Source organism: Alosa sapidissima, chromosome 1 (genome assembly GCF_018492685.1).
Source record: "Alosa sapidissima isolate fAloSap1 chromosome 1, fAloSap1.pri, whole genome shotgun sequence".
Taxonomy (NCBI): Eukaryota; Metazoa; Chordata; class Actinopteri; order Clupeiformes; family Clupeidae; genus Alosa; species Alosa sapidissima.
Window position 1 is genome coordinate 44,094,490 of NC_055957.1, and position 17,500 is coordinate 44,111,989.

The window sequence follows — 17,500 nt, forward strand, 5'->3', positions numbered from 1 at the left end:
TAACCCTCTACACACACACACCCACACACACACTTTTTTTGATTGGTGTTTCTCGTCAGAATTCTCTCTCTAAGTAAGAGAGTAGCCAGCGTGTGACTGCTGCGGGAAGCGTGTGGGACTTGCGAAAACACCAGGTCCCTCTCCCTCTCCACCCCTCCCACGCCCAGGAACCTCTCCAAGACAGAGCGGCCCAGGCCGGAGTGAGCTGGGTCGGGCGGGGTCGGGTGGGGTCGAGCCCCGCCGGACAGACTCCTCTGCTGACTGGAAATGGATCTGCGTCCTAATTGCGCGGGCCATGCTCCTTCCTCTGCTCCGACTGAGTCACCGAGCCGGGTCGGTTCCAGCGCCTCCCCCGAGGCTCCCGCTGCTGCTGGTGCTGCTCCGCTCCGCTCGGGCCCAGAGCCAGAGCGCACGAGTCACGCGGCCGAGGGATGGATCACCGTCTGTGGATTCTGGGATTCGGCGGTGTGTGCGACTGTGGGGAGGGGAGGGGAGGGTGGGGTTTGTGAGAGTTGGGTTTTGCAGCTGCCCGTCCCTTCAGGGTGCCAATGGTGTTACTGGGCAGTTGAGCACAATAGACAGGCCTTTCTCTCTCTCTCTGAAGTGGGTCTAGCACTTTCTGGCTGTATTCAGCGCTTAAATACTCTATATGATCAATCTTCCTTGACGCCACAAAGCGCCTGTATGAGTTCTTTAGAAGGTTTGCTGGAGCGAGTCAGAGGAACTCAACTGCCAGCCTCTCACCCCTGACATAGCAGATGCAGTACTCGAGCGATACCCTTTTAAGTATAAGTATAAGTAAGTATATACTTAGTGTAGTGGAGTATGGGAATGTTCAAACTGACTCCATAGTGTAGTGGAGTATGGGAATGTTCAAACTGACTCCATAGTGTAGTGGAGTATGGGAATGTTCACAATGGATGGGAGACTATGGAGTCAGTTTGAACATTCCCTTACTCCACTACACTATGGAGTCAGTTTGAACATTACAGTCCCGAGCTCGTTCAACACCAGGGACCAACACACACCTTTACTAGCGTCTTGCATTGTGGGTGGAATATTATTATGAGTTGTGAATATGGCATCGGAATGGCCCTATACGTATACGTTTATCAACAGCCGAAGAGATTAAAACATGTTCTGAATTGAAATGAAATGAAATTAATTGAAATGAAAATATATTGTTTTATAGGAATGTGCATTCCTTTTTCATGAGTGCAGGGGTGGAAGTGTAAGCCATCGCTAAAATTGGATTGTTGAAACAACGGCTCCTTTGAATAAGTCAGTTTGAACATTCCCATACTCCACTACACTATGGAGTCAGTTTGAACATTCCCATACAGTCAGTTTGAACATTCCCATACTCCACTACACTATGGAGTCAGTTTGAATATTCCCATATTCCACTACACTAGTCAGTAGTCAGAAGAGAGAGAGTGAGTGAGAGAGAGTGAGAAAGAAAAGAGAAGAGCGAGCGGTCAGTGGGAGTGCGTAGGCCGGTAGACGTCAGTGGAGAGAGCAGAGCAGCTGAAGGTGCGAGGGCGTGGCGCTGTCTCGGGGGTGTCGTTGCCGCGGCGTTCACACGCTCTGGGCTGCGCCGCGCTGAGCGGCTGAGGGAACAGCGCTCGGAGGCCAGCGGCCAATGGCAGCCGCCGCGGCCCGGTCATTACTCAGTCCATTACCTCAGAGCGGTCTCAGCTGCACACACTCGTCCCCACCATTCAGCTTAGTCGCACACACACACACTGACAAACACGCACGCACAAACACGCACGCACACACACACACACTCGTCCCCACCATTCAGCTTAGTCGCACACACACACACTGACAAACGCACACACGCACGCACACACACACACACTCGTCCCCACCATTCAGCTTAGTCGCACACACACACACTGACAAACACACACACACACGCACGCACACACACACACACACACACACACACACAAACACACACACTCGTCCCCACCATTCAGCTTAGTCGCACACACACACTGGCAAACACACACACACAAACACGCACGCACACACACACACTCATCCCCGCCATTCAGTTTAGTCACACAAACACACTGACAAACACACACACATACACACAAACAAACACACACACACACACACACACACAAACACACACACACATCCCTGCCATTCAGTTTAGTCACACACATACTGACAAACACACACAAACACACACACACACAAACACATATAGGCAAACAAACACACACATGCAGTATGTTCAATTTCATTTCATTGCATATACATATGCACATGCTCATACAGAACACATGCAGAAATATACACAAGTACAAGCTCAAACATAACATACATATAAACATACACATACATATCTACACACACATGCGCACATATTCTCTCTGATTCTCCATCACCTAGCCCAGTCCTCCCTGCATGCACACACACACACACACACACACACACACACACAGACATGCTACTCCACCACCCAGCTAACACCCCCCCCCCCCCTCCCCCTCTCCACAGGCCCTGTAGACTGCCTAGCCCAGCCCCGGTGCCAGTAATAAGCCCCCCCCCTGCCTGCTTAATGCATCTACATGCTTTGGTCAGAGTCGTTCCGCCACACTTGAGAATGATATGGAAATCCCCAACTTTTTTTTCTTTTCAACACTTCATTTTTTTTCATTTTTCATCGGTCTACCCTTTTTGGTGGTTTGATGGACTTCCAACATGAAATCACGATTTTGTGTGGCTGCCAGTCCATACTCTGTGCTCATATATGTCTTATATATGAGTTATTAGCCTGGCTTCTCAAGAACAGCTTTCCATTCTATTTAAGCCCATTTGTGGCAGCCCGTGATTACAGTGCTGAAGTTTGGTTCACTGAAGTTCGGTCAGATTCATCAAGCCGAGTCGTCTCGCCCTGGTCGTCCACTGCGCCGCTCCTCAAAGGAGGGTTTGACAGAACAAAGCGTTCCCCTCTCATTATTATCAGTGTGACGTCCGGCTCTGTCCGGTCTTCCTGTTTGGACCTCTGCTATCCTTCTCACCTCTCCGACTCAATATCCTCTCCTGCAGACTTTGCACACCTGCAGTCCTTAGATGAAGAGTTGCTATTTTTAGTCCGCTTTCATCCCGCCAGGCAGGCTCTCGCCCCTCTCCTCCAGCAGAATGTCTGTCCTAGTTTAAAAAGTTGCTCCAACGTAGTCCTCATGGACACCCATTTTATTTTTGGTCTGTCCCCGTCCATCCGTCTTTATGGACAAGACCTATATCTGAATGAGTCAGACTGCCCAGGAGTTCAGCCGCCCAGACCGCAGCAGCCTTTGGGGAAGTGGGGGCTTTGCTTTTCCACAACCCATCCATAGTGCGATTTCTTTTTTTCCTGCATTGCTCAGCTCAAGCGTCCTCCACAGTTTTCCAGTTCCCCTCCAACCCAGCACCCGTTCTCCTTGGGCTGAAGCATGCTACTGCCCGCTGGCCAGGCCTGTGATGGGGGGAAGTGAATAATGAGGACCGTTGTGACCTTGCAATGTTGTCCCACAGCAGGAGTCCGCTCACTGTCCCAACTCAGCCCTCCTGCTGTTCCGTGCGGGAATGTTGCTATCTGATGGACACTGCACCCCCCCCCCCCCCCAAACCCCACCACCTCCATCTCCTTCCCAACTTCTCTGTCCTTCCCACCAGCAGCACTCCCAGACTGCTTCCCAAAACACCCCCCCCCCCCCACTCACTCGAACATCCCCTCCAACACACACACTCTCCCAGTGAAACACTGAGCCCCCACCCCCAGCCCCACACGGCATCTGTGGAATTGTTTATGTTGGAGCGTTTTGATATAACGGGGGCTGCCATGTTAATTACAGCCCTGCTGATGGAGAGGTGGAGAGCACATTCCCGCCTCCACTGCACCCCCACCTCCCACCTGTTGACCCCCTGACAGGAGCGCCACGGGGGGCCCGCTGGAGTGGGGGTGGGGGGTGGGGGGGGTGGAGACGAGAGGGGAATGCAGCAAGAGGTGAGAGGGGACAGAAGCAAATGTTTTGCGTTTCTCACTGCACAGCTTTTCCACTACCCCTGAACACTCTCACACACACTCTCTCTCGCTCTCAAATGCACACACACACACACACACACACACACACACACACACACACACACACACACACACACACACACACCACATTTAAGTCCATTGTGGTCAAGTCCAATTTTTTGTAATTTTCATTGAAAACTGAAATAAAAGAGCAGAACAGCATGTGGGTGACTGTCTGCATTTGTCCTAATTAAAGCAGGATATTTAATCATGGGGGGGATGAGTGCGCTTCACTCTGTCCCGTAGCTGTTGCGTGACCTGTCTGAAACACAAGCCGGGGCCTGGGATTAAAATGCTCATTGGAGTGACTGGTGGGCAGGCCAGCCAGCCCCCTGGCCCAGCGCTGTCCCCTCAGCCCTCAGCCCTGCCTGCCTGCCTGCGAGAGCCTCCTCAGCGCCAGGGTCAACAGTGTGCCCACGGTGCCCAGCTCTCACCACTGCTGCTGCTGCTGCCGCTGCCAGCGCAACTGCCTCTGCTGCTGCCCACAACTGGCCCGGGCAAGCGGCATTCCTGCACCACCACCACCCTCTGTGGCCATGCTGGCCCACTGTGCGTGTGTGTTTGTGTGTGTGTGTGTGTGTTTTTCAGTTCCTTTAGTCTTTATTTCTTTCTTTCTTTCTTTCTTTCTTTCTTTCTTTGGAAGTGGGGGCTCTGCTTGACCACATCCTCTCCCCCTCCCACCACCTCACCGGTGTCGCCACCCCGAACTGGAGCCACGCGTCTGGTGCCCAGGGGTGACATGGCACCGGAGGTGCGGTGGCGGCCTGGAAAACCCGGCGCTGCTAAAAGGGCTAATCAGGTCTGCGACTGGCTGCCTGCTGGGAAGTGGCTTGGATATGAGCACCGTCAGGGGGAGCGGTGGGGTGGGGGTGGGGGTGGTCGGCCATTTTTGTCGGCCATTTTTGTGGTCGGGATTGTGGGGCAGCCTCCATAATTATTTGTTTTCGCGTCAAGCTGAGGTGCTATTAAATCGTTAACTTTTGCGCGGGCCTTAGCGATTGAAAAGTCCGGGTGATTCAGATGATTAGAAATGTCTGAAAGCCCCACCCACGGCTATCTTAAGAGGCTGTGTAACGTCCCATTACAAGGTTGTAAATCTTAGCTCCACCATTGCCAGTGTGTCACTTACCCTCTGTCGAGCCATGCTGCTACCAGCCTCTTAAACTGATTTATATTGTGTTTATGCAGTGAAAGACTGTGCCCTATTAATTCAACAACCTCCACAGAAAGGCTGCTGCTGATAATTGTGGCGAAAGCAAGCAGTGATCAGGGGGCTGTACAGTATCACTCTCAAGCATCTAATTCATTCTTTGTCTGTCTAATGAGTTAAACTGAAATTGAGTTAGAGTGTCTTGAGTTAACTTTGAACTTCTGATTTTAATTGAATGTTCAGTGTTTTTGCTGGTGAAAGGCTTTGGTATTGGAACAAAACTGATGAACTAAACCTCATTTAATTCCTCCTGAAGTAAGGTGGTTAATTGCCCAAATAGTGTATTGCTTGGTTGAACCCACATTACAATAATCAAGCAATGAACCTTTAACCCGGAGTGCCTTGATAATTCCTGAACCCCCTGAGTCTCACACTCGTCAAAATGCCGGACGGTCAGCCGCGTCTCGTGTAACCCGACCCGCACCACCAGTGCTCTCCGGGGCTTCTGAGAACCCACAGCCCTCGCTTGTCCTTGGATAGACTGTTCTTACCCCATCATCACCTCCACGTCCCCCACATGGTCAGGACCTCTCCAGGCACTGAAGAGCAGAGTCGACCTTTACAGAATTAAATCGGATGCTCCTCTTGAGGTGGACGCAATATCATCCCCCGACCCCACCATCTTATCTCAACTTCGGATAGAATTCATTTTTGTCATCTATACCAGTAGCAACTGACATTGTGTCGAGGTGATTTACAGAGCCCAAAGACTTAATTCCCTTAAGCAAACACATTTGAAGTTGTCTTGAGATGAAAGATGCAACGTTTGTGTGGATGTGCACATACAGGTATTTAACATGTCTTGTTAGATTGAAGGCTTAGATCACAAAGGTAATCCAGGATGTGCCAGGATACCCCAGAGATTCTGTGAGAAGGCTCTCCACCTCTCTTCCCTCGGTCATGATCTGTTTAATAGTCTGTTTCTTGCCCAGGCCCGAAGTGCCGAGGCCCAACGTGTCCCCTGATTTAAGGCAACTCCACAGACAAAAGTGTCAAGAAAGAAAACAAAGAACAGCTAAAGAAAGAAACCTGGGCTTTGTCAGAGGCTTCACTTCAAAAGCATTCAGCCCTGACAAAAAGTTCATGGGACGGAAAACTCCGGAACAGAACGGCTCGCCATGGAATGATGAGCGTTGTGTGGCACAAGAGGGAAATAAAATCTCACTGCTGCCCCAGAACTCGCTTGCTTGCTTGCTTGCTGGCAGACGTCTGCCGTAACTATAGCAATGAAAACTGTATACACGCACTAGCTGTCTGATGTGGCCAAACCATTACTCGCAGTTAATACCCTCACCAAAGATGGTCGTCCAGCTACACCTAATGGTCTCCACCTACGTCTGTGCACAGCTTTTTTTTTAACTTCTTTCTCTTGTTCACTCATTCTTTCCTTCAGCTATTACACCACCTCTGTTTGTGTACCTTTCACTTTGAACTTTTTCTCTTTCTCAGTCTTTATTTCTGTCTTTCGCTCACTCTTTCGCGTCAGTCTTTTCACTCTCCTTCACAACCCCTTTCTTTTTCTTTCTTTCTTTCTTTCTTTTTCTCTCTGCCTGCTTTTCGTTCTTTCTCTCTCTCTCTCTCTCTCTCTCTGCTCGCTGCCGTGTGGCGTTGCGTGCCTTGGAGCAATGTAGCGCGCGGTGCCCGACGGGCCTCGGGCTGCTCTTGGCAGTTTCACGGAGGCTCCGTGGCATGAGGCAGCCTCCTAAAAGCTGTAACGTAACCCTGGCACATTCTGTGGTCCAAAGTGCACTGTGGTTTTTCGGCTCTCGCTCCAAGCAGTCTCGCCTTTACATGCTGGCACCGGCGCGAGGGCCCCGAACGCTGGAACGCCATCTCTCAGGAGCTGGCACCCGCTCCTCTCGTCTCTCTTACGGTTTCTCTCACTCTTTCGCTCTTTCACTCCTTCTCTCTGTCTGTCTCTGCTTCTCAGTCCCTCTCTTTTTCCTCTTTCACATGGTATGCTAACAGTTCCTCCATTTACATTTTCCATAGAATCGTGGATAGCAACGTATATGTCGTCTGAATGTTAGGCCCTGTTCCTTTATCCTTCACAGCAACTATCTTCATGCCATGCCCTCTCTTCCTCCCTCTCACTCTCAAAAAAGAGCTTTATATTATGATGATAACCAAAAAAGTGTGTGAATGGGGTATATGTACAAAAAGCACGTCTCTAAGGGTACAGATAATGAAACACAACCCCTCCCCCTGTCACTCCCCCTCTCTCCGGAGTAGTAGCGCAGGATGAGCCCGGGCGCTGTGCTCCCAGAGGCTTCTCCGTCTCTGTGATTCCAGGACCGGGTAGGATCCTGCTCCTGAGCGTTACAAACGAGCCCTCTCTTCTGGGGAAGTGTGACGCTGTGCTGGGCGCTCCCTCGGGCGCTCCCTGGGCCCGGGTGGTCAGAGGAGCGGGGCAGAGAGGCTCGGAGCGGCGCTCGTTTGTGCAGCTGTTGTGTGGGAGAGAGCACGGCTGCTGTTGTTTTTGAGCCCTGTGTGCAGGGAGGAGGCAGGGTCTTCCTGCGGCGCACACAAGTCTGATTCAGATGTGTGTGTGTGTGTGTGTGTTAGATGTGTTATGTATAAATATATTTATAAATCTGTATGGGAATGTTTATATATTATATTCACAGTTTATTCATTGACATTTGTACAAATTGCATACCTGAGTTGGTGGAATGTGGATATTTACATTGGATGCAACAATACATTAGAGTATTCTATAGCATACTGTGATGTATTGATGTGTGTGTGTGTGAAATGGAGGATGTTTGTGTGTATGTGCGTTGGGGATACATTATCGAGTTTATCTGGTGTGTGTGTTCAGTGTGTACGTGTGTGTGTGTGTGTGTATAAGTGTGTGTTGCATTGGCACGCTCTTCCCCCTGTCTCAGTTTCACTGCAGTTGCTGCTGCTCCTCCATCTGCTAGCGTGCCTTGGGACTGACATCAGAACGCAGGGAGAGTCGCTGCGCTCAGCCGCCCGGCCCGCTCCGTCCTGTCCTGTCCTGTCCATCCCGTCCCGTCGATCTGTCCGTTCGTGGGTCCGTCCGTCTGTCTGCAGACAACCAGAGGCCCCATGTCCCCTCACTGTCACTCAGCTGACCACAATGCCTCCTGGCAAACATGCCCAGGCACGTCTCAGGGTGCCCACAGGGACAGCCAGTGTGTGTGTGGTCTGCCAGTGTCATGAATATTATTAGGTGACTCAGAGTTTGAGTTGAAGTTCAAGTTGAAAATGCCCTGTGACACAGAAGTGTCCTTTGTATTGTGCAGACTTTATTGCCATCCTATATATAGGTCATAGGCTCATCTGTGTGCGTGCAGCTTATAGGCCATGACTATGTGAAACAAGGGTGTGCGTGATAATTCACTATTGTGTACAGAAGTTCTATAATGTTCATGCACTTTGTACTTAAGACATTTACAACTTTCTCAGTGTTTTAAAAATGACTTTACTGCATTTCTACAATATATACAAAATATATTCCCATCACCGCGATCACTAGTCATTTGAGACAGAGAATTGTTTACTTTTATGTACTTGTTTGACACTTATGTGGAGGGGTGGGGGAGTGTGCATAGTCTGCCACTCACAGTGATACAGAAGGACTTGGAGACGGCCTTGTGTTGTTAGACACTAGATCATATTCAAATTCGTAACATATCAGATTCTGCTTAGGAGAAGGCTTGTGTGAATGAGGTGTGCCTGAGTGAACCTCGCACACACACACATACACACACACACACACACATACACACACACATTCACTCTCCCACCAGGCTCTCAAGATGCTCCGGCTGCCTTGGACACACACACACACACACACACACACACACACACACACACACACACACACACACACACACACATTTACTCACCCACCAGGCTCTCAAGACGCTCCGGCTGCCTTGGACACACACACACACACACACACACGCACACACACACACACACACTTTTACTCACCCACCAGGCTCTCAAGACGTTCCGGCTGCCTTGGACACACACACAAACACACACACGCACACACACACACACACACACATTTACTCACCCACCAGGCTCTCAAGATGTTCCGGCTGCCTTGGCTGGAAGGAGCGTGCTCATCACTACACTTTTATATGCCAGCAATTCGGGAATGCTGTCTTGTGTGTCCTGTGAGTGCATGCTTTTACAGGACATCAGCATGGCTAGCGTAGCGCCGCGTCTAATCCTCTATGGCTCCTGCGGCGCTCTCCCACGCGCCCTGATCTGTGGGAAGATGTTCGCAGATGACGGGGGGGGGGGTTGGGTTGGGCTCTGTTCGCTGACGACACGGTCAGACATGGTCGCATGCAGAAGAGGAACGAGAAAATAGGAGAGGGAGAGAGTGAGAGGAGAGGGAGAGACGACTGCAGAGAGGAGGAGGAGGAGGAGGAGGAGGAGGGAGAGGGTGAAAGGGTGGTTGGGTGGTTGGCTGGTTGGTTGGTAGAGGTATGTCGTGTGCCAGACAGATCAGATAAAGTTCTCTCTATTTTTGTCGTGGGCTATGGTGAGGGCCCTGAGTGCAGGCATAAGGGCCGCTTTAAAGGAGCTTAGAGGGCATTCCACCGAGCGCCTCCCGCCACAGGCAGCTCTGCGACTCATTCACTTCCTGCCTCGTATCTCATATGATCACAGACATGACCTTTAACCCAGAATGCCCTCCAGCTCTCGTCTCTAAAAAGGCACCCAGCGTACATTTCGAAGTCCTTGGACATTGTTGGAATATCTACTCTGGCACAACACACACACACACACACACACACACACACACACACACACACACACACACACACACACACACACACACACACCCAGGTCATGATGGCAGTAATTGACTTCCAGCCATATCCTATATGATTGTGGAGCTGACGTATGACGTAGAGTCCTGTGTGCTTGTCGTCTCTCTGTGGAGGTGGTGATGCGGTGCTGATGCGGTGCTGAAGCGGTGCTGAAGCGGTGCTGATGCGGTGCTGATGCGGTGCTGATGCGGTGCTGATGCGGTGCTGAAGCGGTGCTGAAGGGCATTGGGGCGGCTCATTCCAATTAGTGTACATCCTGCTCACAGCCGGCCAGGGCTTCAGCATCTCTAACCTCGTCACGTTGCTGGGGTTTGTGCGCATATCTGAGGATGTGCATGTGAATATGCTTGACGGATTATTGTGTGTTTATTAAACACATAGGGAGTGAGAAAGAGAGAAAGTTTGTGTGTGTGTGTGTCTGTCTGAGTTTGTGTCTGTATTTGCATGCCTGTGAGTATACACTTGTCCGTGTGTGTGTGTGTGTGTGTGTGTGTGTGTGTGTGTGTGAGATGCACTGTCCACCACTTTAAACACTGGCAGGCCTCAACAGGTTTCATCAACAGCAGAGACCACCTGATCTCATTCATCACTCTTTGCTTTTCTTATTATTTACCATTACTCACCTATTCTCTCTCTCTCTCTATCTCTCTCTCACACACACACACACACACACACACACACACACACACTGTACACAGAAACTCACAACACATGCTAGACATTTGCATATTACCACAAATATAAACACACTATAAACAACGAGGACAAACACACCCACGCACAAACACTCAAAGCTGAGATGAGTAATATTTTCTTGCCACATCTCCTCCTTTTAGTTTTATGATTGTTCACTCTGTACTTGTAATTGTGTTTATATATCAACTTTTGTCCATAGTAGTGTGTGTGTGTGTGTGTGTGTGTGTGTGTGTGTGTGTGTGTGTGTGTGTGTGTGTGTGAGTATAAGCGTGATAGTGCTGTTGGCTGTGTGGTTAGGAGCATACTGAACATTCTGAAGTTTCTCTACCTCGGTGACCTCACAGGCTGTCTAAGCAAACATGCCACAGATGCTCGTCTGCATTCTTCTCCACTCTTCTCCAGATCCATCAGCATCAGATCCATCTCCCCCTCCAACTCCCATCTCCTCCCCCCTCCAACTCCCATCTCCTCCCCCCTCCAACTCTCTAGCTCTCCTTGTCTCTGGCCCCCTCTCCTCTCTCTCTATCTCTCTCTCTCCTTTGGTAAAACAACTTGAATTGTGTCTGCAGAAGTTTTAAAGGAGATGATAAAGAGTGAACTTGCTGATAGTGGGCAGATGGATGTCTGTGTGTGTGTGTGTGTGTGTGTGTGTGTGTGTGTGTGTGTGTGCGTGCGTGAGGATGTGAGCTGGGATTGTTTTGTGGAATTATATGTTTTAGTGGTGTGATCATATGAGAAAATAATAAAATCTCTCCTCTCTCTCTCTCTCTCTCTCTCTCTACCTCCCTCCTTCCCTCCGTCAGACACGTTCCAGTCCCTGATGACGTTCTCCATGACCCACATCAGCTCCCTGTTTGAGAGCAGCTACGCCAGCCTGTCCCTGGACACTGGGCCGCTGGTGACGCGGCTCTTCTCCGAGCTCTCGCTGTACGTGCGCGGCGGCAACGTCTCGGTGGAGGCGTCCGTGCACCGCTTCTTCGACGACCTCTTCCCGCTGGTGTACGGGCGCCTGGTCAACCCCGGCGAGGAGGCGGTGGCGGGGGGGGGGGCTGTCCGGCGAGCGCCTGGACTGCCTGCGCATGACGCGGCAGGACGTCAACCCGTTCGGCGGGCACCCGCGGGCGCTGTCGCGCGAGCTTGGCGCGGCCCTGCGCGCGGGCCGGGCGCTGGCACAGGCGCTGGGCCTGGGCACGGAGCTGATGAACGCCACGGACGCCGCCGTGCTTAGCCGCGACTGCTCGCGCGCGCTCGTCCGCATGCAGTACTGCGCCCACTGCCGCGGGCTCACGCTCATCAAGCCGTGCCCGGGCTACTGCCTGAACGTGCTGCGCGGCTGCCTGGCCAGCCTCACCGAGCTCAACGCGCCCTGGCGCCGCCACGTGGCGCTGCTCGAGGACCTGACCCAAGCCGTGGCCGGACAGCACAGCCTGGAGCTCGCCCTGCTCGGGGTGGAGGGACAGGTCAACGACGCCATCCTCTACGCACAGCTGAACGGTCCCAGGCTCGCCGCCACGGTGAGAGGAACACATTGAAATATACAAACGCACACACACACACACACACACACACACACATATGCACAGACACACAAATAAGCACACACATTCACTAAGTTGTCCACATGAAAAGTGATGTAAGCCAGTGCTCAGTCAGGTGTATTTGGAGCAGAGTTGGAGACAACATATAGATATGTGGAACAGAATCAAAGCTTCCACACACCACAAAGACTGACTCCATTTTAAGCCAACAATTGTTGTACACCAGCACAAGAAAACATACTAATACATACCAAAAAGATACATAATCAATGTAAATGAACAGTATATTGTATGACATGTATAATGTATAATGTATATATATAAATGTATATATGCCTATACACGTATATGCACACACACTCTTACAGGTGCTATAGAGTACAGTAGGCCAAACTTCAGAGACATAATCAGTCATCGGAAAGGAATTTCTCTTTCCAGTTTGGAACTTATAGCGTAAGAGTTAGTCAGATCCATATCCTAGAATCTGAGCTGTTATTCTCCTGCCCCATATTAGATATCAACACCCTGGCTAGTCAGGCCCCTGCGGATCAGTTGAACTTTTTACTATGAAGACTCTACTTTCATTGGAGTATTGACACCCCAGCTCACTCTATGAGTCTGGAAGTTCTCTTTCTCAGACATTAGTGCATTAAAGGACTATGGTAGCCTGTTGTGCTTTCTCTCTCTCTCTCTCTCTCTCTCTCTCTTTCTCTCTCACTCACACTGTCACTCACACTCCTTCACTCTCACTCTCTCTCCTGCTGTGGGTTGTATGCAGCCCTGTACCCCCCCTTAGTTAAACTTCACCCCCCGTGGGTCCTGCTCTGCCCGGCAGGGTAACCTGACCCCCCCCCCAACTCATCCTCGAGTGCCAGCAGTATCGCCAGCATCCAGCAGTATCAGTGTGCTCCCGCTGCTCCAAGTGCCAGCTCAGCACTGATATCTTAGATTGGGTACACCACCACATTTGCTTACACACACACACACACACACACACACACACACACACACACACACACACACACACACACACACACACACTTGCTCTGTTTATTGGCTAGTCAGTGATATACACATACACACACACACACACACTTGCACTCATTGACACACACACACACACACACACACACACACACACACACACACTCGCTCTGTTCATTGGCTATTTAGTGATATACACATAACTTACACAAATACACACGCACGCACACACACACACACACACACACACACACACACACACACACTCACACACACACACATACACACACACACACATACACACACACACACACACACACTTGCACTCAGTATGTAAAAACAGACTGAACATGAATGAAAACGCATTGGCTTGGCTTTTCTTACTCATGCATACATTCATGGGACGGTTGAGGGAAAAGTGGGACTTTTGCTCATGGGAAGAAAGACATGGGAGGAAAGGTGTCAATAGCAATTGACTAGTTATTCTGGCATGTATGAGAGCAACGCATTTCTGTTTCGTTATGAAAAAATCCTGCGTGTGTGTAATCTATAATGCCGTTACAGTTTTTCTTGATTGCTTTAATCCTTGTGTCAACTCACATTTTCAAAACAATTAGCATGCAGGTCTAAACAAAAGCACTCTGGCCAATATGACACTTTTTGCTTGCAAAAACACTTAAAACTTAAAAAAAACTGTAACAACACACCCTGTCATCAAATCACTGTGTGATTTCAATCATTCATTACACACTGGACAACAAAATGCAAAATATAGTTCTCAAAATGAGCATTTTTGCTACGTCTGTTCCATTTCTTTCTCATTTTTCTGATATCAGATGGAACTGTGAAAAGACAAAATGTACTGAATAAAAAATAATTATACCGGTATTCATTCCTCCCAAGATGTAACTGTCATTGACTTGTAAGACCTACAGTAAGTAGGCCTACCTAGAAGAGACTAATTTAATTGAACTACAACTTATTTTTTCATCGAAATAGACCTACAGTAAACACCTTTTGTACTGTTTTCTTCACCAAATAGCCAATACAGTACTTTCTCTAAATGTGCCTTAGATCCAAACTTGTAAATAGCAACACAGAACAGACATGGTATTTATGGATAATGTATGATTGCTGATTGAAGAATTGTGCAAAGGTGTTTCACACAGGTGTATCAGAGATTCAGATTTATGCAAGGAATCTCTACCACCTGTGAATAGTTTTCCTTTTGGGAAACCAATGGAAATTGGGGTCTTTGAATGACATCTGTGTGAACTGTTTTGCAAAAGGGTGTGAGAAATGTGTGAACCCAATGAAAATGTGTGAGCACATTTGCAAGAGATGACTTCTGCTGTGCAAAGGAGGTGTTAATGAAGTCTAAGTGGATCCCAGTTTGTTTAAGAAAAACTGTGTCAACAAGAGAAACTTTTCGGAAACAACAGAATCAGTATTCAGAGCTCTAGTTTTGTTTTGTTGTCCCTTGTCAAAAGCAAGCTTGATTTTTGATTAGCTTTCTAATGTCTTACTATCCCTTTCACGTCATCCACTACAATTCACCTCCAATACGGCTAGACTATTGAATCTGTCAAAGTCTATGTGCACAGATAGTTTGAGTATTTTTTTTTACTTGAGTAGAACTTCAGCTCTGCATTAACTCTGCTTGTTTAAATATTTGTAATCATGTATTGTATTATTTCATGATGGCTAAACTTTTGATTGCTTTAATGTTGTCATCGGTCGACTCCATTCAGCTGCACTTGTGATTAAATTAAACCATTTAATTGTGGACACCGCAAATTACGTTAAAGGGGTGGTTTTGGGCAGTGACGAGCACTGTTTATGTGATGAAGTGATAGCTTAGTAAATTCCACGTAATATTGGCAAGACACACTGTGCACTTTCTGCAGACTGACAAAGGCGGTATTGGGAGCTAGCTTCGTGCATCTGGTCCTCACTCTCTCTTGCACACGCCAGCATTCTCAGTCACAAGTGCTCTTAGATGGAGCGCTTTCACAGCGGCCCTGTAAGAATGTCTCTCTGGCATGGCAGGCAACGCTGGGTCTTCATCTCCAGAGGAGCGCAGCTAGCTTGAATGTCAGATTTGTTGTAGAGACAGACACGGTTGAGAGAATCGTAGAGACAGAAACATTGCAACCGAATGCCCGGTGATCTCATGGGAAAGGATGAGGCATTCTTATTACGTTTATTATGAGTAATCACTAACACGTCCAGCTGGATTTCTTGTCTTCTCTCTTTTTCCTCTTGCCCCCCTGCCCCCCCACCCCCCCATTTGAAACATCTTCAAATGTTTGTAGTATTTATTTCAAGGACACAAGGTAATTATAGGATAAATCCCCTGAGTAACCCCATATTTTTTTTGCAGTGTAATTCTGTACCGTAAGAGGACTCCTCCACTTTCATTCTGCCTTTCCTCTCATGCAAACTCTCTCTCAAGTTTGTCTCCATGGATTGGGCTTGCAATGCATTGTAGTGGGAACACAAAAGCCATCAACAGGGTCTGTTCTTCAGAAAAGTAGATGTCTTTCTGTCTTTCTCTCTCTCTCTCTTTCTCTCTCTCTCTCTCTCTCCTCACTTCTCAAATGAGCTCCAGAGATCTCTGCAACCACTAATGGATGGGCATGGATGAGCAGTGACTGATGTAGCCGCATGCCCCCCTCCTCCTCTCTTGAGGTTAGCGCGCCTCATCTCCAGGCCAGCAGTATCTGTGATGTCAACCACCCACACACATACACACTCACGCCAGTTGATACACCACACAGACACACGCCACACACACATAGGCACACACAAAAACACACACTCACACACACACACACACACACATGCACGCACGCACGCACACACACACAAACACACACAGACTCACAGACTCACACACACACAGGGCAGCCAGCCATTGTGGACAGGACTGCTCCCTACCTCAAAACCCACCAGACTCATTCTGAATATTTTTGTGACCAAGCAATTTTTGTGTATGACACGCTCTCACATAGTTCCTTGTGTCGCTGCACTGTTCCACTCGTGTGGTGCAGTAAGTGCCTGTGTCTCACGCGAACGCCGCTCCTCTGTCACAGCCTGCCTTTCTCACATTTGCCTTTCTTTTCCCTCTCTCTCTCTCTCACTCCCTGACTTGGACAATCTCTCTTTCTTCCTCTTGCTCACTCTCTTCCTCCCTCTAAATCTCTCTCTCAGCCACTTTCTCCTTCTTCCTCTCTGTTACTGACTGCCTACCTCCTTCTCCCTCGCTCCCTCCCTCCCCCCCCCGTCTCTGTATTCCTGAAGAGCTCTGGTGGCTTTGTGTGCGTTGGACGCCGGAGCCTCCAGCTCTGTCCCGTCCCGTGGGGTCTGTAGGCATTCGCGGGCCTCTCTTGTCACGCCGCGCTGCCCCTGGCTTAATTGGCTGCCCAGAGAGAGAGAGGAGAGAGAGGAGAGAGAGGAGAGAGAGAGAGGAGAGAGAGGAGAGAGAGAGAGAGAGAGAGAGAGAGAGAGAGAGAGAGAGAGAGAGAGAGAGAGAGAGAGAGAGAGAGAGCGGAGGAGGGGTTGCCAGGCTGGGAGCCTGACCCAGGCCAAATATGCAGGCCCTGGGCTGGGGGCTCGGAGCCACTGTTTGGTATTCATGAAACGAGGCCCGGCAGACAGAGAGAGGGAGAGGGAGTGAGGGAGGGAGAAAATAGAGAGAGAGAGAGAGAGAGAGATAGAGATAGAGATAGAGAGAGAGAGAGAGAGAGAGAGAAGGGGGAAAGAGGGAGGGAGAAAAACAGAAAAAAGTACAGGCGGAGAGGGAGAGAGGGAGGGGGAGATGGAGAGAGTAGGAGGTAGTGAGAGAGTGAAAATCTGAGGGACTGAGAAGACAAGGGGGGGGGGGGGTGAAAGGGGGAGTCAGAAAGACAGAGAAAGAGACATAGAGAGGGAAGAAAGGGACACATTTGATGAAGCTGACTGAGCTCCAGCCATCCAGGCAGAGAGCAGCCAGTCAGCTGGAAACAGCACAAGGGGCCTGAGGAGCGTTCTTGCCCAGAGGAGGAGCTGGCCACCGGGCAGCAGGAACGCTTGCCCTCTCTCTCTGTTCCTCTCTCTCTCTCTCTGTTCCTCTCTCTGTTCCTCTCTCTCTCTCTCTCTGTGTTCATCTCTCGCTCTCTCTGTT

General features: G+C 49.6%; 1 protein-coding gene across 1 annotated transcript in view; it reads left to right on the forward strand.

Moving 5' to 3' along the window:
- LOC121715261 (glypican-5-like) overlaps positions 1-17,500 on the forward strand; it is a 159,791-nt gene that overhangs the window by 16,206 nt on the left and 126,085 nt on the right. Inside the window, 2 exon segments of the mRNA XM_042100778.1 lie at positions 11,617-11,852; positions 11,854-12,327. Coding sequence (XP_041956712.1) covers positions 11,617-11,852; positions 11,854-12,327 — 710 coding nt within the window.